Below are 23,176 nucleotides of genomic sequence, written 5' to 3' on the forward strand. Positions count from 1 at the left end.
ATGTGTAGTTGGTATCAGGAAGACGATTTTAGCTTCTTTTTCCGAAATGGTAGACAAGAACTGATAGACAGAGTGACCGATGGAGTGAGGCAGGAAGGAGCGCCGAGAGAAGTAGTGCGCAGTGATTGTCAGACGTGTCGCTTTCGATCATGTGACTTGTGTTTGTCCATTCAGAAGGCATTGTATGCCCACACTGTAACAACTACAACCTACGACTGCGTGGACTCAGACTGACAGAGAGATTGGCACGATAACAGGCAGCATGAGCCACTGACGACATGAGAACCCGGACGTACGGATATAGAAGTTAATTAGCACCATTGTTCACCTTGTCATAGTAACATTTGTCACTTGTCAGCATAAAGCACACCTCTACCCTTTAAAATGTAACGCAGGCGTCCGCTTTCTTCGGTGACCTTTTTTCGTAAAGATCAACCTGAATGGTTTGCTTTTTTTCAGATATCAGTAGATATAGGCCATATAAAACTAACCTGTAAAATTCAGCCTCCAAAACCCATCCCTTAATACATTATCCGCTACTATTTGCACCTGAGATCAAAAGCGCTGATAACAGTGTACTACGTCACGTTGGTGCATCATTCACAACATTGGCTGCAGTCAACACCAGTAAGAGAAAGAGAGAGAGAGAGAATGAGTGAAAGTTCGGGTTTTTCATGATGTTGAAAGTCTACATTTCTCTTGCTCAAGTAGCAGTTTTTCAGAAGCACGAGAAATGCAGACTTTCAACATCCGAAATACCCAAACTGTAACTCATTCGCTCTGATTGGTGTTGACGGCTGACAATGTTGTGAATGGTGTACCAACGTGACGTAATACACTGTTAGCGGTGCTCGTTGATCGCAGGTGTGAATCGCATACTTTTCTAGCGGATAATTAATTACCGGATCGGTTTTGGAGGCTGAATTTTACAGGTTAGTTTTATATGGCCTATATCTACTAATATCTGCAACAAACGCAGACCGTTCAAGTTAGTCCTTAAGGAGTGTTGGGGAGAGTTTCCAGAAAGTCGATCAGTAAAAGTTGAGAAACACACACAAAAAAAGCTCCAGAAGTTATTGTTGATGTTGCCCATATCCCTCATCTCAGACCCCTAATCAAATCATCTTAGGCAAGAGGATTTGGCTATTCCCCTGTGATCTCTGTATTCCTCTAAGATGAACTTGCTGAAAAGGAGTTTCAAGAAAAGAGAGAAAGAACAGCGGCAAGAAAGAGATGCAGGCCACCGTTAACACTAGCCACTCCACCCGCTGAAACCTCGGGTGCAGCTTGGGTGATGACAACGTGCCCTTGCCCCACTGAGCTTGGGTTCACGTTGTGCACTAGGGTGAGGAGTAGCTGCCTCATTTTATCTTTCACATTTGTTTTTACGGTTTTGTTTTAATCATTCTATCCCAGCAACACAAATTTATTGTTAAAGATCCAGTGGGTGCAATTGTTTTCTGTTGCAATAATTGAGTAAAAGCCCAGTGCAAGACATTTTTTTCAGAGAATCTTCTTTCGTTCTCGAAATATAGGTATAGAACACTAGTCTGCATAGAAACAGGTCAACACACCTGACAATACATACAAAGATATATATAGATATAGCTATTTACATAGATATAGCACAACTATAGCACAGCACCGCCATCAATGCTCATGACAGATATCACACAAACTATCCAATCACATAGATTCCCTGACATTTGGATACATTACTTAGGAATGGGTCAAGAATTTAGATGAGGTTTAAGGATACGGGTAGGGTTAGGGTGTCGGCTGGGCGAAGCAGACGTCACATGATTGCCATAACAACGTCTCCTGATTCGTCCTTTTTGTTATGGTGGTTAGCGGGTAGGTACTATACTGGAGGTATGCCGGATACGTGTATGTAGTCATGGCTGCAAGGAGCGATGGGACTGTATAATATACATCACATATATATATCATTATTTAATACGCGCCTGTGGACAAACATGACGTCACGAGTTTGACCTTTTGTCCAGGGTTATGTTTCGAAACTTGTATCGAAAAAGAAAGGGTGGCTATCTCACCGGATTTTGTGATTTCATACCTTGCCCTAACCCGTACCCAGACATTAGTAAAGATAACGCGCTACTAAACCTATAATGATATATATACTCAGCCATGCGAGGACGGCCGTTAGTCAGGTTGCTACTGCAAACCTCCCAACTTCCTAGTTGTAACATCGTATCTCTTACTGTCTGTACTCGACATAAAACTTACTGCACGCTGGCTTTGTAGTTGTTTTGTTTTGTTTTTTTATTGGTGAGTCTCTCCCTGGTCCTGGTGTTATGAAGCTTTGGTATCATCCATCGCAGGGAGGCAGTAACCCGGCCGTTAAATAGCTATACACGTCTTTTATACTGTCAATTATATCACGTTTGTTTTAGCAGAAAGAAAGTAAACAAGGAATAATCTGATTCCAATGGCCAAATAGAGACTGACATTCATTACATTACGAAAGCAGAAAAAAAGATTAAAACGTATCAAAAGCGAAAACGACAACAAGCAATATCGTGCTGCTATTTCCAGTGTGAACTGTATTTAATTTCATTTAGAAAAAATATGGACATGTTTCCGACATTTCCAGTTTTTGGAGGAGGAGGGAATTTAGCACAACCGGTGTAAACCAATAGGCCATGGAACTAAAAATCGTCTGAGGTTACTGACTGCTAAAATCATGTTCGGTCTGGCAAGCAATATCCTGCTTTAAAACAAGATGGAAATCATCAGAAAAATTCAGGTATTCAATTTAAATTTAAAACTTTTGCCAAGGCCCAGACTGTGATCACATTTACTGCATTAAAATAGTGTATGACACAAAGACAAAACTACAATCGTGGGTCTGTATAATGTGAACAAATGGGCTGTTTGTGGTGGGTGATCCAGCGGGGTGCTCTGGGAGGATCGAATGACTTATTGCCTTACAATTTTTTAAAATAAAGACAAAGACACGGTCGGCAAACTTTTATTGTCAATGATACATCTGATGTGTCTTATGCCTTTGTGTAAATGATTTCTGGCATCTAAGTGTTAGTGAAATAAATACAGTTATTCATTTTCAGAGAAAGAGAGAGAGAAAGAAAAAATAAAAGAACGTTGAAACAGACAGACAGAGAGAGAGCAAAATACAGACATAGGGACGGCTTTTATATATAAAAATAGACCACTCAAAAAAGGATGAATTGAACATTTTCATGTCGTGCCTCAACAAAAGAGAAATCGAACCATTTTCGGGTTCTAGTCTTCCTCAGTTCGGAAATAAAAGGCTGGAAATGTGTCTTGCTGACACGGCTTCTTGCACTGACATATTTGTCCTGTCCTCTTGAGATCGTTTATTTGTACCGCAAATGAAGTATTTAAACTGGCCTGGTAAGCGTGGAGGTGGCTGTATTTTCACTGAAACTTCCATTACAGTTGAGGCCTACCCTTGCTATTGTGGTGAGCCGGTCGCCAACCTCAAAATGACGCAGACGACTCCATTAACCCTCGCGAACTCGGGCGAGGCATTGATTTCGAACCCTGCAACCGCCAACGTAAGACTTCACGTTGCTTGCCACTCGATCAACCGTTCTCGCAATGGTACCCAGCCACTGACCTTAAGAATGATGAAGAATCGATGCAAAATATTTTTAAACGTAAGCTACAACCGAGTAAAAAACTAATTTTGAGAATATTGGTGGGCAGCTTATTGGCTAAAAAAAAATCACAAAGGAACTAACAGACTGCACCTGGTGAATAAAATGTGTAGAAGACCTGACTACTGAACTTTATTCGGCAACTGGGAATGGGGAAAACGAGATAGACTGAAAAAAAAATATAAAAGTGTAGCGAAAGCCACAGGAGGAGAACTACACCTTAGTCAATATATTTTACCTAACTCTAAACCTAGGCCAAGTCATCAATTAAGGATTAAACTAAACTTTTGTCAGCAAGAAATCAAAATTAGTTGAAGGACTAAACTGAAGAAAGAAATTTAAATGAAATAAGAAACATGTCTGCCATGACGTAGGAGTAGTATTATCGACTGTTGTACTTCCTGTTGTGACATTCAACCATTACACGGTTTGGGGACTAAAACTATACAACGACCTACTTCTTGATCGAGACAAACAAGTGCCAATCGAACATTTTTTTAAAGTTTATTTTTTACTCATTGGTCTTTGGTTTGTTTGTTCATTCAGTCGATTGTTTGCTCTCGTTCACTTTCTTGTCTCTGACTCCACAGCTACCCGCACCCGTAAAAGAAGTACGGTGTGAACTCCGTGCTCACGAAAGGTCACCGATCTTGTTTACAAAGAATGTGCTGACGTCATCCCCCGAGCTTATCTCCGAGTACCTACAACTGCCTGGCACTTGTTACTTTTTCTAAAGACAACAAAAAGTCAGGGAGACAGATAAGGCGAATCTCTCAAACATGGCACTGTTGATTGCCGAAATACTTATCCTAACCTCCAGGCATCCTTTGAAAGCTTCTACGGTTAGTCACTCGCGAGGCTAAACACGGGGCCAGGGGTCACTTAAGCTCAGAGTTGCTAAAAATTTCAATTAAAGGCGCTCTTTCCCGTCCTGCCGCTAACGAGACTCGTTCATCACGCCCGGGGCCCTTGGTTGACTGAATTAGACCGCAGAAAATATCTTGCCAGACTTTCCACTTACTCCGAAATTTCTGACGTCTCATGGGAAGACACACGCAAGTAGACAAGAGCTAGAAGAAAAAAAATGATGCCAGAAAAAATAAACTTCGGCCCTCTTCAGCAAAGCCCAGATTTCTGTTGCCTGAAACCTCAACACTACCACCACCACAACCCGTACCGCCTCGGCAAATACGACCCGACTAATGATGTTACCGCCATGGCGACTGCAGGCAGTCAACTGCACTTCTGTTTCCATCACCACCACCACAGCTACAACATAAGTAGGTGCCACAGTGGTTGTAGTCTCCTTTGTCTTCTCTGTTTTCATCGTGGAAAGGTTAAACGCGAAAGACAAGGCAAAACTGAGAAGATGAACACAATATTATAAATGAATAAAAGGAAGCGAGAGGAAGATATAAAATTTTGTGTGAGAAAAAAGGAAATAAATGTTACGAATTAAAGGAAAAAAATAAACAACGAGACAAAATCTGTGATAACGGTTTTCAGACCTTTACAGAATATTCTTTAAATGCATACATGTTAAATATATCGCAATTTTTGAGAAATTGTTCACATGATTGCTATATGAAGACTTCGCCAAACAGCCACATGTGTCCGAGGAAGCAATGCCTTAAGAGCCAACTCCATGCACGAGTACAGGTAAACAAACATGTAGCAGCTTGAGAACATCTTTCACGAGTTCTGCTTCTGGAAATTTTTATCCTCCGTGTCTGAAGGCCTCTAATGTGAACTGAGGGAACAGCAGGGCATGCTCAACGCTGCACCTCCTTTCCCTTCGTGAACTGTTTTTAAAATGTTTTAAAATTCCTCAGAAATAAACTAAAATAAAAATTTCATAGCTTAAAAATAACTAAAGCCGTGAGCACGAGTTGAAAAAGACCTTAATAACCAGGTCTAGTGTAAAAGATAACCTCTTCTTTAACCTATGAACTTACTTTATCGAAAATCATTACTAAGCAATTTTGAAACAGATATTTGGTCAGAATGATGTAACCAGGACAAATTAAAAGTGTAGAGTACAGAGGCCAGGTGAAGAGTAAGTCTCTAGACACAAGATGGTAATCTGAACAGTTCCCATGTTTACTGTTTCGATAGTTAGTCGTTCTTTGTCAGCGACTGTCGTGCGTCTGGGCCCAGCCTGTGATAAATACCGGAGCCTGCACTGCACTCAAGATGTATCATAAAATATGTTTTGACTTGTATAAACAATAGTCAGACACATGAAAATAAAGAATGTATTCCCTCCTTGAGTTTACTTGGCACTAATCGTTAAAAAAGAAAGTGGAAGTTTCGCTAATTTTTTAATTGTTTTTCAGGCACGCAGTTGGTCTGGTCTGGAGCGAGACGGTGACTATGCAGCTTGAGATGAAGGATTTGTCATTTTCTTTGCTCCCTATTGGAGATCGAGTGCAAAGTAAATGCCATGCCTCTTGGGTCTTTGCCAACAGCCTGAGTCTTGTGCATCACCACCGACACACTCGGCGAACTGGTGCCACAGATACCTACCTCGGTAATCCCTGACAGTCCAAGAACTAAGACAGTTATCTTGACAAGAGAATAGTCATAGTGCAGCATCTATCGGAGACAAATGCAACAATTGGGTACAGGGAAACATCTTTTTTTTTCTCGGTTCTCTTGTGTTTAAGTTTTAATTACTTTTGAAATGATAGTGTGAGAAGGGCACCAGGTAAGTGACCCAGAAACTCTCACAATAAAGTTAAAAAAATTTCAAATATTTTTCGCTGAAGTAGCAACACTTAATGCTGTAGAAACTACACACAGCCATGGACACGACTGTCACACACAGTGCTGACGACTGCAGGCACAGCTGTGACGCACCATGAGATTACAAGCCACAGCTGTGACGTGTGGAGATTACAAGCCACAGCTGTCACGTGTGGAGATTACAAGCCACAGCTGTCACGTGTGGAGATTACAAGCCACAGCTGTCAAGGCCAAATGTTGGAGACTACAAAGCACAGCTGCGCAAGCGCAAGCCTCAACTTCCTGTGCCGCCAGATTGTACACGTCATTTCTGACGCACAGAGGGAAGCGGAAGTGTGAATGTCAATCTTCTTGTCCACAACTTGTACTCTCCCCTTCCTGGTCTTGTAATTAACTCTCAACGGTGGCGCGAAGAACCGCTGTCAAAAAATACACGTGTTCGATCGAAATCGGAAATCAGCTCGAAAGAAAAAAAAAAACAACAAAACAAAAAAGAAACACATCCACAGCCTCATTCGTGCCACTAGCGATGCACCTTGGTAAGCAGGTCTCTTCTGAGTGCAGCAGTCCGTAACACTGACTGTCAACTAATGATAATTAAACAACAATCAGTATCCTGTCGAATTAGGAAGACAGGAAGCGCACAGTGTGTGGTAGCCATGTTGCCTTTCCCCAGTCATTACTGTCATCTTCAAAGACTTGATTTACTCTGGAGCCAGGACAGAGACATGCCACATCAAACCCACACCGTCCACATCAAGCGTGTCAGCCGCCCTTCATTTCCTGTCCCGTGGCCCACAGACGATATATTTGCGACAGTAAGTTTAATTAATCCGTAGACAAATGGTGATAGGCTTTTCGTCTGTGAAGAATAGCAGTTTTCAGAAAAGTTGTCCATGCGTCATTCTGCAGGAGGTTTTCTTTGGTTTGCTCTCTGTTTTTAAAACTTTATTTGTGGTAGATAGGTATTAATTAATAACTTAATCAATTTTGAGAAAATGTAGGTCAAAACAAAACGATGCAAACTACAATAAACAAAGACAAACAGCAATAACAAACTGCATGCTGATGTTTGAGTTAGTGCCTTAGCTATATTTTATATTGAACTTGTGGACACTGGACATTATTTGACACAAGTTAATTATGAAGCAAGAAAGTTCGCCAAACATCTGACTACAAAAGTCGATGTGTGATGTTCGCGACAAAGGAGGTGTTGCCCTGTAAAGTGAGACGAAAGGTTGGCCAATAATTGGCATCAACCAAACTACGAGGATCAGTGTGCAGGTGGTCTTGATAATGGCAGTGACAACTATGGCAATACTCGAAAAGAAATCTCAATTCAGTATTTGCTCGTCTTAGTCCGTCCCTTGTAGTAACCCTCACCCTAAGCTTGACAGAGTCACTTAAATAGCTGTAAGATATACGATTCCATCATTTATAAAATTTGAACATTAAAAGAGCTTTAGGAAAACGGTCAGATGTATTATTATTTTAAGTGGAATTTTAATAATGATAATAATAAATATTTTAGTAGTTGTATTAATATGAAGCACTGCTACAACGCACTTACTTTCACTCTATTCCAATACCATGCAAATATATCACATGGGAAGTAATTAGTTGTTTTTATTATTTAAGAAAAAAAATCCGCGCAAAAATAGAAAGAAATGACAACAGATATACAGACAGGAAAGAAGGAAGAGAACAGTGCTAGAAAGCTTTTGACGATCATTTGAAATGTGTAGCTAAAAGGGAGGAAGAAATACAGAGATTCTGGCAATCACTTTAGTAAGTGTAGTTTAAATGAAAGAGGAACTTACAACTAATTTTAAGGACCGGGTCTCTTAATATATTGCGGGACTTGAAACATGTTCTGCCTCAAATAATGCATTATCAATGTCAACGGAAAAATTTAATCTTTTACCTCGAGATACATTCTTTGCCACAAAGTTGCTTCATCGTTGGAAACATGTTCACACCTTAGCAACTTCAGATGTCTGACACAAGGCAAGGTCCGATAAAAAAGTCGTTTAGAAATGAAAGCGAAACATGATGATTGCAAATATCTATCACTGAAGTCCTGAATTCAATAAAAACAGGAGCGACTGAAAAATATGTTCAGTGGCAAAGCAGTAGATGCTGAGTTGGATCCAATCTTAATCCATTGCGAACAGCTTGGAGACAGCTTCAAAGGTATCCCTCCCTGTGAGGTGCAGTGACGAACACCTCATTAGCTGCCTCTCCCGGCGAGTGGCGTTTGTAGCTTCTTCCAAAATTACCTTGATTTTCTGTCCAACAGGCTAACAACATTCTCACTTTTTCTTTCCCCGTACCCCTTTCAATCTCTCCATACTCTCTCTCTTTGAGATGTTCAACATGCTCCCAATTCTTTCATTCATTTATCAAACATTTTTGTCAACGCATGTTGAAGATTACATCCAGTTTCTTTGACTTCCCCTCCGTACTACAGAGACAGTCAGGATTTTCTCCGGGAACATAATCTACCTACAATTGTCTCTCATTCTTATTGTCATTTGGACTTCAATCGCAGGATAAGCCAGCGTCTCAGTTCACATTGCCCTGTGTCACTGAACCGCTTTGGCTTCACAAAACCCAGCTCTTGTGTGTAAAGGTTTCGCATCAACCTTTGTCCTCAGAAAAGATCAGTATCCCCCATCTACAGATGTCGTGAGATAGTGGACACCCTCATCCCTCTTCCTTAAGCCTTCCTCGCTCACCCAAGCTTTCCTCGACTATTAACGGTCAGTTAATTGGCTAAGTCCTTCTGCTTCTGTGTTTGCGAGCGCGGCTGTGACAGGAAAGGAGAGAAGATGACGAGTGGAGTAAAGTCTAAGCTACGAGGTAATAAAAGGCCAAACAGCTCGCGGCACAAAAGCCCCGAAGTCGCCGGCACCGACAACATTTGTGCGAATTCCTTGGAGACTTTATTTGCTTAAAAGGCGAACCAGGTTGACCGCATATGGGTTTTCTTGGCCGGAATTCAGCCTGGGATAGAAATGCAGAGCAGCTAAAGCTTAGGCCCCAGTCTTGGCGCTCATTTACTGCGTCTCAAGGGGAATAACTCAGCGTAATAATGATGACGTAAAGAGGAAGCTCCATTGAATGCTGGGACAATGAGGCCACCGTGCGGCGAGGACCAGCGCTTGGCCTTGGCACCACCGGCGTCTGCCGACTGCACCCCGAGTGCTGCTGGGGGGGAGAGGAATTGACGCAGACCATGACGGGGGGGAACGGGGGGGAGTCAAAGCTGATTTCGATGAGGCTGCTCACTTCCAAGAGAATTAAAAAAAAGTTCTAGGGACAAAGTCAAGAAAAGAAAAAAGAGTATGCATCTTTTTTTCTTGGTTACCTTTACCAGCTTTTTTGTATTTTTGGAGACTGACCAGCAATCGTTACACAATGTAATCACGGTATTATTTTATGCTTTATTTAGAAGCGGAAGGAAATACTAGATTGATATTAAAGTTATACTATTTTTTAAAGTTATTGTAACCTTTTTTAGTAACATAAAAATAGCAGACACAGGACAGACACTGTTGGTGTAGTTGGCCTTTTAGCCAAAGAAGCTAAGTCTTCGGCACTTGCTGGATATATGAGAATATTATATGTATGTGCAGATATAAAGCATACAGAATGGCGATAAATAAATAGTGATATAGAGTTGTGGATATACGTGTATGGATTGGTCGTTTAATCATAGAATATCTGCCATCTTGCCAGGGTGCCAGTGAGTGAATTGATGGACAGTCAAGCGAGAACAGTGATGGCGAAACAAGAGAGTGGCTAGTCATTCCTAGCACTGAAAGCTTTACAGTGTAAACTTCATAATTGAAGCTTTCTTTTCCATCGACTTACAAATGTCCTCTCGTACTTTTCCGGGACTAGTTGCATAATAGACTTCTAACCTTAAAGGTGTTCTAAAGAAGAAATATTTCTCAAAAATCGCTTTTTGTCATCTAGATGCGTTGCACGTGCCCCAAAATGTGTAAACGGGAATGAAGTCTGGATTAAGAAGTTTTATGTTATCTATTCAAAACAAAGTAAGTTTTACATTGAATTTAGCATTTATTTCTATAAAACTGAAAATGTAAATAGAGTTAAGGCCATAATTTGTTCAAAAATAGAAATATGTAGTGCAGCTGGCCTCTGGGCAATAATTAAACCACAAACGAGCAAAGACACTAAAGGTAAAATCTACAACATACTTTTCAACTTGATTGACACCACAGCTTTTATCTGAAGCATTAAAAGAATTAACGATTTTTGTTGCTTCTGTTGACAACATTAAAATGTTGTTATTGTCACTTTACATAATTTTTTTGTAAAAAGCAATGATTTTTGTGCTTGTAATAAAGAAATAGTTCAGTAATTTGAAACTTTAAACATTGAATATTTTTTCGTTCAGTAGTGTTATAGGAATGAATACTTACATCAATGGTGGAAATCATAATTTTATTGTAAGTGAATGGTTGTAGATGTATGGTTAAATATTGTTGGAAATTGTTATAGATACATATATGTGAAAAATATTACAATAAAAAATTATTTTAATAACAAAAACAATATTACTGATAAGTAGGACATGCCTATCAACAATCAATGTACCACAGTCTGCACCGCAACATTTCTAGAAAACTTTGAAACATTGAAACTGTGAAACGTGTCTTGCTGCTCACGAATAGAGGAGTGGGTGGATGAATGAATAATTGAGTGAGTGAAAGCACCTCACCGTCACTGGCTACCACTCACCTGCACCATGACCTTCTCATCCTCCAGCCTATCCGTCTTGACCCCGCCGTTGTTGGCGGTGTGGTGGGTGGACACGGATGTCAGCTGCATCTCACCTGCGTAGGTCAGCGCCAGGACGGCGGCCAGCCCCGCCGTGGACAGCAGGAACACACACATCATGCAACACATGCAGCGGCCTTTGCCGCCGCGAGTCCGCGAAGCCCTGGACATGGGTGACTTGCTGAGGTCCCGCGAGTCGCTGCGCTCACTGTACCGCGCATGCCCGTGGCGGCTTCCGGAGGAACTGTGGCGACTCGGCCGCTTCTCCAGACTGTTGTTGCCTCCTCCACCGACACTGACGCCAACTCCGAGGCCGACGCCGCAACTCCCGCCATGCTGCAGGCTGGCTGGTGAGCACGGATCACTCACCTCACATCCGGCTCCCTCGGACTCGTTATCGTCCGTGTCCTGGAAGTCGTAGTAGGGGTACGGGCTGTTGGCAGTGGCAGACGGCGTGGTGGTAGGGGTGAAGCTGCTGTGGACGATGTCCCCGTTCAGTGGGGGCCCGCTCAGGAAGGACAACCGGTTGTGCTCGGAACAGGCATCGTCCACATCGTCCTCCACAGCAGCCGGCGTGTAACGGACGGCGGCCATGGGGTCCGGAGACGGCTGGCCCTTGCGACTCGTTGTCATGGCAACAACTGCGTTTTCTTCCTCGCGGTCTGGGAGCTGACCACTGCAGTGGTCCAAAGGCCCGTGTGTACCAGCCTTAAAGTCCGACTTAGGGAAGGGGGTGAGATACAGGGAGGAAAAGAAATATGGGGGAGAGAAAAGAGGAAGGTGGAGGACCGGAAGGTGTGTCAGTCACACCGTTAGCCCCGTTTTCAAGGCTCGCTGGCTGGCTGCTTCCTTTCTGTCGCTGCGCCGCACTTCTGTCCTCACCATTATGTTAAAGGCTGGGACAGGAAGAAGTGGTATAGCGTAGGTGGGGAGGGTTTCTGGAGGAGAGGGAGAAGAGGCACAGAGAGACAGAGAGAGAGAGACAATGGGTCAGGGAGGGGTGATCGTGAAAAAGTGGACGTCCAGACGTGGCAAGCAAAATGTGTGAAGACGAACACCACTTTCCTCGCAGTGACAAGATGTTGCCGACGGTGTGATGGTAGAGGAGAGAAAAGTTCCGACGGTTAAAGTTCTTCCGGCAGCAAAGAACCCGTCACTTTACGGCCGCAGACTCCCAAGACTGGCTCTAAAAGTATTAGGCACCACCACACCCAGTCGATTGGCCGGCTCACTAGATGGCTGCTAGTGCCCAGGGGAACACTCGGCGACACACAGTTTCCGAGTACAGCTGACGATGCTCTTGTTTGTCAGCGAAGAAGACTTTTCTGACGCACGTGATGCATCTGTCCTTGATTCTACTTTCCAAGAGCTTCTGCTTCCTTTCATCGTGAACACCACTCGCACTCTCCTGTGTTGTCTGGGAACAATAACTTGGATGGAATAACAGTATTATGAAAATTATACAAACACAACGAAGTTTGAGTTCAACTTTTTGTTGTCGTCGTCCACATGGTCGGCAAGAATCTGTCGTAGGAGACGATTTGGAAGACCATCGGCGAGGTTCTGAAACTTGAGCGACTGGGGAAGATTTTCTTTACCGACAGTGACGAGAGGGGTCTGCCCCAGCAGGTGCGCACCTGCCATGGGTCAGATCAATCGAAAGTTGCGAGTGAACCGGGGGTCCCCGTCTGCCCACGCCGGCATGGTGAGCCTGGCTGCCAGTCCTGACAGGCGGCCGGCGGGAGTCGTTCTGGAAGCAGGTTTGCACCTCCACGCGACCGCAATCTAGGTTTTAATCCGGGAATCGATGCCATGGCATTCACGCCCTGCCACACATCCCCGCGTATCGGCACTACCACTCGGGGCACGCTGGTGCCCGCTGCTCGCTCTGTCTCTCCACCTTTCTCTCCTGTCTCTCTCACTCTCTCGCAGTGTCTCCGGCTTGTAGCTCGGGGCTCAGCCAACCCACTGCAGCACCGCTACAGCATCACACAGCACTCGCCTTCATCGCAGCCGCCAGCCTCGGTCTTTGGCGAGAAACAAGTTAAGCTGCAGCTCTCTCTCTTCTTCTCTCTCCTCCTCTCTTTTTTTTTCCACCTCTCTCTCCTCTTGATGGCTAATACTTCTCAAACTCGACTTTTCTTCAAGAGTGCTTCCGCCAAGATGGTTTTATGCCTTCTATTCGTCATTCTTGTTTTCGCGTTTTCTCTTCCCCCCTACTCCACGGTTAATCCTATTTTCTGCTCTTGCGAAGAAGTGGAATGGAAGAGCGATGAAAACTGGAAACGACTTGTAGGGATGGGGTTGTCGGGGGGAGAGGGGGATTTTTATGTTCGTTTCCAACTTGAAAGCAGCGGTTGATTTGGCTGAGAGTCGCCTGCAAAACGTCCATCTGCTCACTGAGCAAATCGCATCACACGTGCAGCCGATTGTGAAAGTGACTTCGGCGTGATCAGAGCCACTGGGAGGGGAGGGGCATGGGGGAGAGGGCCGCCACTTCCCACAGACCACCGCGCGCTCTTCTGCGCAGTTTGTGTTTCTCCACCCAGGCTTGCAGGCTCAGAATCAAGCTGATTTGTCGCAAACCTCTTTTGACGATCTGCACGTATCAGCCAGATAGCTGATGCTTGTCACAAACCGCGGCGATCTCCAGCTTCAAAAAAAAAAATTCCACTCACAAAAAGCGTTTTTCCACTGACTTTCCATTTATTTTCTTGTAGTGTCTCTTCCTGTCAGCTGAGAAAAGAAAAATTTAATAAAAGAAAAAGCTTAGCCTTTTCAAAAGGGTGCTGTTAGCCCGCCATTGGCTACGAAACACGCAGGGGGAAGCGAACATGCCGGCGGAAACGTGAGTTCTTTTGAGGAACCTTTCAGTTTTGACAACTCTCTGGAGGCGGCCGAGAGAAAAAGCGAAGCAAAGAAGCGCGCAGGCAAGGCCCGGCACGCGCGTCCTGCCCAGCATGCACCGCGCGCACATGCACGTGCCCCCGTCGTTCGTGCCAGTAATCGCTGAGATCAAAGCCTTGCCGAAGGTTACGGAGGAACACGGTCGCTGACGTTAGGATGGGGGGAGTTGAGGGTGGGTGGGGTGGAGGTGGGAGAGCGGTTACGTGAGGGGAGCGTGGGAGGGCAGTCACGACCTTCCAGTTACAGCTCGCCCTCAACAAAAATACAAACTGCTGCCTTCATTACTGCTGCATGTACTTGTGTATATCCGTCTTGAGTTACTGATGAGCATTTTTGTTCTTTTTATACCTTTCCCCTTTATCATCATCATCATCATCATCATCATCATCATCATCATCATCATCATTTGTTTTTTTCTTCTTCTTCTTTACATTTTTTAGATGCTTGTTCGTGGATATAAGTGTGAATCTTTCTCAGACTCTTGAGATTCAAGTCCATGTGAACTTTTACTTTCTTTCTTTTTCTTTCTTTTCATAATTATTCCCAACGAGGAAATGGCCTAGCTTGATGAGATAGCAGGTGATGGTGATAGAACCTGATGATCATCTGATCACATGTTTTCTTCTTAATTCCAGTGCCAGGGCTGGTGTTAATAAGGTATCACAACATTTGAAGTGAACATAAAGTATCTGCCTGCTTTGACCAATATATAAATTGCCTAAGGAGAATTAGCCATTAAGTAATTAGGTAAAGCTGGTCATTAGTATGCAAGAAAGCAATTAATTAATTTCTTTAAATACTTTAACAATCTTTATCCACCGATATTGCAATTTTGCCTCTTTTATGATATTACACAGTCTAAAGGCATTTCCTAATCTCACAAATCAGATTGTCTTATTGTTGAGTCAAAACTACCCAAATTTTATCACTCTGCTATATTTGTTCAGTTAAGAGTAACCTCAGTGTGTCATACCAAAAGGAATAAAAAGAGATAAAGGTAAGGCCAAAGATCCCAGGGACAAAGGTGGACGCCTCTGTAATAGGCGATGTGTGTGGTAGTAAGTAGGATGAGGAAATTACCCCCGAGGCACACATGCATCCGGTGTCTGGGAAGACAACAAACGCCGGAGCTCCATCATAGATCATCATTGATTCCAGTCAAATGTATCCAAGCGATGTCTGCCAGTCAAGCGTGAGCAACCGGATGCCAAGAAAAAATTGCTCCTAATTTTCGTTTTCAAAAGAGTGATTTTTTCAGTGTCTGTACTTTGACCCGATAATATAGCTTCCTTATCTTTAATCAGCCGAAGACATCGGCATTTCAAAAATAGCCAAGATTCTAGACCTCCTGGAAAAGAGATACAGAACTTTGAGTCGTCAGGAGGATTTGTCGCTTAGGCTGAGAGCCATTGAAAACAAGATAATATATTTTATAAATTTAGTTTCATAAAAAGGTCATTTACTTTTGTAAATCAAAAATACAGTTTCAACTCGTTATTTCACCTCACATTATCTCTTCTCTGGCCAGACTTTGAGGTAGAAAAGAAATTTTTTCCAAAGCTACCCTTGGAGAAAGAACATGTACCATTTTATTTCGCCACCTTCGTTTCTCACTCAACATTGGTGCTAAAATCAAGTTGGCAAGATATCGCAATTAAAAGATGCGAGTGTCATTGAATATGAGATTATAATTTAAGCATACATTTAAATTATTTCTTTCATTGCTGGTTGGATCTTCGCAAAGACACAAAAGATAAAAATGAAAGACAAAACAGTACGAAAATCGCATTTTTGCTTTGTTGATAATTTGCGATTTTTAAAAACAAAACTCGTGTTAACATACATAAAGGTGAACCATATATTGATCCACATAAAGACCACAGGGGTTGCCAGTAGTAGGCAATGGCATGTTTACAAATGGGTAAATGTCGAGACCTTGCCAGGTTCCTCTCAGGTAAACTTGTTTTCTAATCGCCAGTAGAGATAATGGTTTATATTGGTCACTTCATACCTATAGAGGACAGCTCATTGCAAAGGTGTGTCATTATTTTTCACATCCCCAAAGGTGAAATTGTGATCATCAATACCGATTGTTAATACTGATTATTACCGTTTTGCATCACCACTTCAGGGAATTTTTTTCGATTTTTTCTTAGACTTTCTACCTATTTTTATACAATTCGTTGCGCTGTTGCAGTTAGATATTGTCAGGTGTTGGCATTTCTGCGACATCAGCTGTCGACACCTTCATTGGGACCCTTGACGTCACCATGACGTAATATGTCCTGAACTTTCTGAGGTTAATCTACCTGTCTGAGGCACAGGTGAGACATAATGTTTAGAGCAGACAGACTGAAGATAGAAATACAGATAGACTAAACGAAGGCAAATAGCAAGAAGGGCTAGTAAAAAGAAAATAAGAAATTAAAAGACACACACACACACAAAACTTCCCAGCACTATTTTGTAATGGTATTGCAATAAATAAATGTCTTTTCTATTTCTTGTGTAGTATCTCTCTGTCTGTCTGTCTGTCTGTCTGTCTGTCTGTCTGTCTGTCTGTCTGTCTGTCTGTCTGTCTGTCTGTCTGTCTGTCTGTCTGTCTGTCCTTCATTCACGCACGTACCACTAGTGGACAGGGGAAAAGAACTCCTTACTCATTCGAATCCAAGCCCAAAGGCGTACACTAAGCAAGGTTGATACCCGTTTTATGAAGCGTACCTCACCCGACTGACCCAGTTGTGGCCTAGGTACCTGACTACTCATGGGGTTAGAAAAGGTAAGGCAGCAAGTGGAGAAGAGACAGGTGGCATCCTCACAAGAGCTGGCTCCGGAATAAGTGAGATCTCATATCTCACTCCCCTACAACCTTAAGATCACTCTTTTCTTTTACTTGTGCCCCTTATCCTTCCAGTACCCACTGACCCCAGAGTTCAGCAAGCGTACATCTGTAAAATGTCAGAATGCAGCATTGATGCGCGTTAAAGAGAACGGAGCAGGTATTGATCGCATTTGTCACTCCCTCTCTCTCTCACACACACACACACACACGCGCGTGCACACGCGAGCACACGCGAGCACACACACACACACGCACACACGAACACGCACACACGAACACGCACACACTGCTTGACTAACTCCCTGGTTAACTTTTTGTCTTCTCCAGTGATAGACCTGATAAATGTAAGGATGAGTGAGTAGTGTGCGATGGACGAAAATAGACTGTGTGAGTAAGAAATCTTGCACATTTAGTCAGAAATTTTGTTATTTGTCAGAAAATTTCACTAATTTTTTAGTATTTTTATTTGACAGGACAAAAATGATACCATTTTACTTAAAATGAATGAATAAGAATATATAAGGAACAAGAACTGTTAAAAGAAAGTCTTAGACATCTCCAAGCTGACAAAGGCGCCTGTGCAGTCATAATTGATCTCCAAGGACAATGCACACTTTAGAGGAAAGGGTTTTATTCTGTCTCCAATTCCATCCACAATCAACGTCAATTATTTCACTCACACTTATCCAAATCAAATGAAAAGATACAACTAAGTTACATAACAGTTTGATCTTCTGAACTTAAAACTGAAATCGATTACAGTTTGGAAAAAAAAACTAAGTAAAAGGAGAAAAGCGTGTCCCGATATTACCCTCCTTCTCGTCACGGGTTGCATAGGGGACGCAACTACATTGAACATTTTATGACTTCTCGATTTGACTCCCTTTGCAAACTTTTCAAAGGACAGCTAAATTTCATAAATATTCAGAAAAAGCAGGTTTACTTGCAAACTATGATAAAAGAAATCACAAAACAGGGAAGAAATAGAATATATCATTTGCAAAGATTAACGACCTGGAAATTTCATGATTGTCTCTTTGATTCTCAATCGATGTAACAAATTTAAAACGAGTCTTAAAAAACATCAGCTAATCCCCGCTTGTTCTTTAAAACACGTATTAAAATCGTTTCAGTGCATATTTATCATTAAAAGTTAAGAAGAGAGTTTTAAAAAGTCTTTAAATTGTAAATTTTTTACCGATGCATTATTTCTCCCCGTATGAAGTGTAAGGGAAGGAATAAGCCCGAACTAAAATAATTGGTTTAATGTGGATTACTTCCCCTAGGCTATTCATCAGGAACTTGCTCGCTTAAAGAGGCGTCAACTCCTGTTGTACACAAATCTGAGTGTATTGTTATCTCGTAGCAAATTCACGATGCACTTTGTCATATCACTTCTCAAACGAACAGACATTTCTCTCTGTCCCTCCTCCTCCTCCTCCTTCGCTCTGTCTCTCGCATATAAGAAGGAGGGTAAAGGGAGATACGGGGTCCGTCTTGTTCCGTCATTTGTAGTACTCTGCATACGCTCGGTTTCTAACTTGAATGTAAGGTTGACACATGTCAAAACTATGCATACCTAGCCCAAGCTTTAGTGTGAGAGAAGGAAATTGAAGACAGTCAGAAGATGGCATCAGTACATAAACATAATAAACACAGAATGCAATATGAACAAAATATGAAAATGAAAGAAAAAGATATAATCAGGATAGCGAGATTAGGAAAAGGCGCACAAGTATTAGTAGGTAACATGTACACGTGTATGAAAATAATATTTACACGTACATCTAGTTAATATGTGCAAGTATATGGCTATAATACATCCAAGTATACATAATATGTATATGTAGATGCCATTACAAGTACACGTAGATATTATGTACAAGTATATATATATGTGCTGGTTTGTTTTTAAAAATAGGCTGCCTGTCATTAGTTTTGTCAGGAAAAAAACAAGTTGCTAGTCAAGCATATGTCGGTTACACTACAGTCTAGTTTCTGGCGTCAATAAAGCCCACAGCCATCTTGCCTGTGTTGCCGTCTCAAGAGCCTCCTATTGATGTTGTGGGAAATGGGGGTCTTATATTTTTTTTCCATGATGAAAATGAGACTAAAAGAATAATCATTCGGATCTAGAGTTGCAAAAATAAGTCTGAAGTTGCTTGTTGCATTATGGGGCTTATGTCGTAAGAAATAGAAAATTTGGAGACTAAGTCATATGGATTCTGTTATGGCAGACAAAAAGTAGAAAGACAACAATATTCACTGCACAGAAATATAGGAACGACAGAGGTTTCGTCTCGTCTCATTACAGGGTATTTTGGGAACCGTCAGCTGTATAGGCTGAGAGAGAGAGAGACAATAGAAAGCAGGAAAGGCTAAGAGGGAGAGAGGGGGTGAGATAGAAAAAGATGAGAGGAGAGAGCAACATGTCACTAGTTCTTCATTTTATGACTTGCAGGACCTGCAGTTCCTTGTCTGAGTCATTGCTAATTCCGTTGCCTTAAGAAAACTGAAATACGTTGCACTGCAGAAAACGTTCGCTTGTCTGACGAGCACTTAAACTACAGCATCTTTTTTTTTTTTCTTTTTTCCTCTCTTCCGCGATGAGGCAAACAAAAATTGTAAAATGCACCATACGTGTCGCCTTCTTGGTTTTATAGTTTGTGTCTGCTGTTCGCTATTAGCTTAGCCAGCTGAAATGTAGTTTACTAGTTGATGGTCTTAAGATCGCATTAGATGTAACTGTTGTTTACAGTTCTTACATTATCTATCACTCCTACGCGCGCAAGCAAGCACACACACAAACACATGACAGAGCAAAACCTTACCCCCCGGCAACCATCTACAAGCATTTTCTTGCTAAACGGACTCGGCTTTGTGCTCCCACTGACCCATCAGCTCTCTTCACCTCCTGCGCCATTGGAACAATTACCACTTTACGTGAGGTCTGAAGTGCAGACTACAGTGACAAGCAAATCCCGCGAGGTTTTGAACGTCGTCTGCTAAGTGCAACCTGGCCCACAAATTGTAAAGTCTGCCAAACTCGCTGGAAGGCAAATTGCCGGCAAGTGGTCTTTCCTGGAGAAAATGTCGCAGTCATCAAAAGTCTACAGTGACACCTTTTCCATCATTGTGTAGCACCCCTTGTGTTTTAATGACACTTTCTTCCTGCAGTGGGAGGTAGGGGAGGGAATGAATTTTGCTTTGGATGGTTTCCCTTGGTACGTGCTTGTCTCCTCCTATCGATTGCTTTTCCTATTTAGCCTTCCTCCCTTTGTTTCTTTTTCTTCTTGTTTCGCTGTCCTTTCTTTTCTTTCTTTTTTTCTTCAGTTTGGGAAAGCAGATACCAAAGTGCTCGAAGCGTTTATATCAGAGCCCGCAGGTCTCTCGGTTCGATTCCCGTGCGGTGCATCATTCGTCCCAAGGGCGTATCTGCCTGAAAAGTAATGGGGAAGATAAGGCAGTGAGGGAGAGGAGATGGGTACCGCCCTTGAAAATTGCTGTTCTCGAAAGGTTAGAGAACTACATTTTGTTGTTGTTGCTGTTGCTACTTTGTTGATCTGGCAGTGTATATACTTAACGGGGAGTGTAAATTTCTGCTTTTGTTATTACAAAGCCGGCGGATGAGACAGAAATGCTTTCAGTTGTCAGATCCTTGACCTTTCACTTTGTCCTGCTTTCAATGGATACTCAATTTTCTGTGATCGCCATCTTTTGTTTAGTGGCTAGTATTCTCCTTTTGAGAACGAGATTTCTATACAACTGGACATTGGGTGTGGAACCTGTGGAGCATGTGTTGTTATACAGGGAAACACATTGCTCACCAGTATCTCGTAAGGAACCTCAGGACTAGCTATGGCTACATACACCTACAACTGGTGTGTCAAGCACTGTGCAGTCCATTCCAGCGAAAGTTTGAAGGTAGGTTGAATAATACTTACGTGTGAGGGCATTTTGGCATGTTCTTCACATTAATGTGTTTGATGGTAAGGCATCAATTTCCATCTAGAGTTCTTCATTCTCAATTACTCACACTGAAGCTGCCCTTAGTTGTTTCTGTCGTGAGATTTCTGACTGATAATGAGTTCGAATGAATGCAGCTGCCTGAACCATGGATGTATGAGTCTGTTTGGCGGATATGAATATGTTGTGGTATTGTTTTCTGGTTTGATGTCGACCTGGCCCGAAATGCCCTGTGGGAAAAAATAAAGTCTTATTTTATTATTTATTGCTTTCAAAGCTATTTATGGTGTGTTTCAATGAATGTCAGAGTTTACCAAAAGACCTTCAAAGTAAGAGTCTGTCACCTACTTCCACTATGCATTCTTTTATCTTACGAAGTACAGATTTATTCCCTTATTTATTCGTTCTTTGACTGGTACTAGTGGAGGACTGTCTATGGTGGTCCGCCAGTCCTGCGTGCCATGGTGAACTAGATTAGATGTATCATCTAACAAGGTTCGCCACTTAAGTCTGTCCTGAATCGCTGTACGCAAGTCCTGCCTAGCATGGCCACTCCATTCTTTTCTGATTGCCAGCCATTTTTTCTGGCGTCAACGTCCTCCAACGTCCCCGCAAAGACAGTTTAATGCAGTGTCGCTGTTGACAGAATGGGTTATTAGAACTCCCACAGGGCTCCGTACCTATCTTTGGTCTGACTTGCATTCCTGGTACAGAGAGGCCGTGAGGATGTGGACCTCTGGTGAGCTGTGTTCGATCACATCTGATGACGTCACGTTGCATCTGCGGGAGACAAGAACACCTGCCACATGTCGTCGCTTTGTCGTTGCTGTTATCGCCTTGTCATAGGTCTTGTTGCAGAACATATCCGTCTCTGTATTGGAGCGTTTTTTCTTAAATCTTTAATTGATGACATGCTGGAGAGAAAGGCGTAGAAAGAAGACGGAAAATAAGAAGTAAGAAAGAACTAAAAAAAATGTACAAGAACTCAATTATGTTCCTTGAAATACTCCTTGGACTTGGTATAATCAGCAAAGGAAAGAAAACTGAACAAAACTTCATGTCTAATTTACTGTACACACATAGAGGGGAGAGAGGGGGAGGGGGAGAAAGAAAAGAAATAACAATTTCAGATCAGGAGAAGCCTGAAACTGACAGACAGACACATCGAAACACAAATATAACCTAACCGCCTGAGACATACAGAAAGACCATTACACACCGAGTAACTTTATGGTACGGTATTCATCTGATAATAATACACGATATTTGAAAATAAATAAAATTTCGATGACATTTTAGATGGCATTAAATTTACACATACAGTTGTCAAAAGTACTCCATCGCATATGAAGTAAGAATGGTTTTGGAAGACGAGTCAGAAGTGTTCCTATCTACAGTTTTTCAGCTACGCGTATAAATGGCTAACCAGAAAGAAGTATAAGAGACAAGAATAGTCCTCTAAGAAACCTGCCGACAGGAACAATCAGTTCACCTACGAAAGCTGCTAATCCCAGACAGAAATCACGCTTCTTCACAGATACTTCTAAATTAAAGTATGGTTCCAGCTCTCCCATTGGCTGAAGCCTTCCTATCGTAAAGGTGTTCGTGTACAATCTTGACGTCAAGGTTGTTGACCTCTTTCTGCTCAGACTCATGTTCTAGGTTTGGGGCAATATATTCTGATGAGCTTTGATGAGCTTCAAACAACCATTAGACAAGAAAATGTACCCCTGCTATTCCTTTGACGCCTAGTCAGTGTATATCAGTGTATAATTCTGCCAGCAGGACCTGGACATGAAAAGGTGTCACAGCAAGCAAAAGAAAAGGCGACGAGTGGGGATGAGGTCCCGGTGTGACTCCGATCCATGAACAGACGTCGCCCTGGTCCTTAGTCCTCTATCATCGCGCCATCTGACTACCCAGCGACTCCACACATTGAAAGACCGGACCACAGTCATTACCGGTCTTTAGAATATAGAGGATCAATTCCACCTGCCAACCTTAATGCGTTCTTTTCGACTTTTTTTGTCCAAAGGTATGCTTTGCGATATGATTAAAAACCAGAGATTAAGTCAAATGTCTGGCTGCTAATTGCCATTTGATAGGTAGTAGTCAACAAGCTGATCCTTTTCGAAAGAGAGGTGATAAGGGGACATAAAAGCGTCTTAAGAGATGCGCTGTACCTCTGTTCATTTGATCGTGTTAAGTGTTGGTACCTTTGCTTTACCACCAGACGAATGGTTAC

The 23,176-nt window shown here is 42.4% G+C and overlaps 1 protein-coding gene across 2 annotated transcripts in view; it reads right to left on the minus strand.

The window, feature by feature from the left end:
• The window catches only part of LOC112566849, a 68,485-nt gene extending 54,374 nt beyond the window's left edge, over positions 1-14,111 (minus strand). The window contains exon 1 of one of the 2 annotated variants that reach the window (XM_025243248.1): positions 11,178-14,111. In XM_025243248.1, the coding sequence (XP_025099033.1) occupies positions 11,178-11,849 (672 nt within the window). In that variant the 5' untranslated portion in view covers positions 11,850-14,111. The remainder of the gene's footprint in view (positions 1-11,177) is intronic. The other variant, XM_025243256.1, reaches the window with a different exon arrangement.
• Positions 14,112-23,176: the final 9,065 nt, after the last annotated feature.

The sequence above is a fragment of the Pomacea canaliculata genome, linkage group LG1 (assembly GCF_003073045.1).
Source record: "Pomacea canaliculata isolate SZHN2017 linkage group LG1, ASM307304v1, whole genome shotgun sequence".
Taxonomy (NCBI): domain Eukaryota; kingdom Metazoa; phylum Mollusca; class Gastropoda; order Architaenioglossa; family Ampullariidae; genus Pomacea; species Pomacea canaliculata.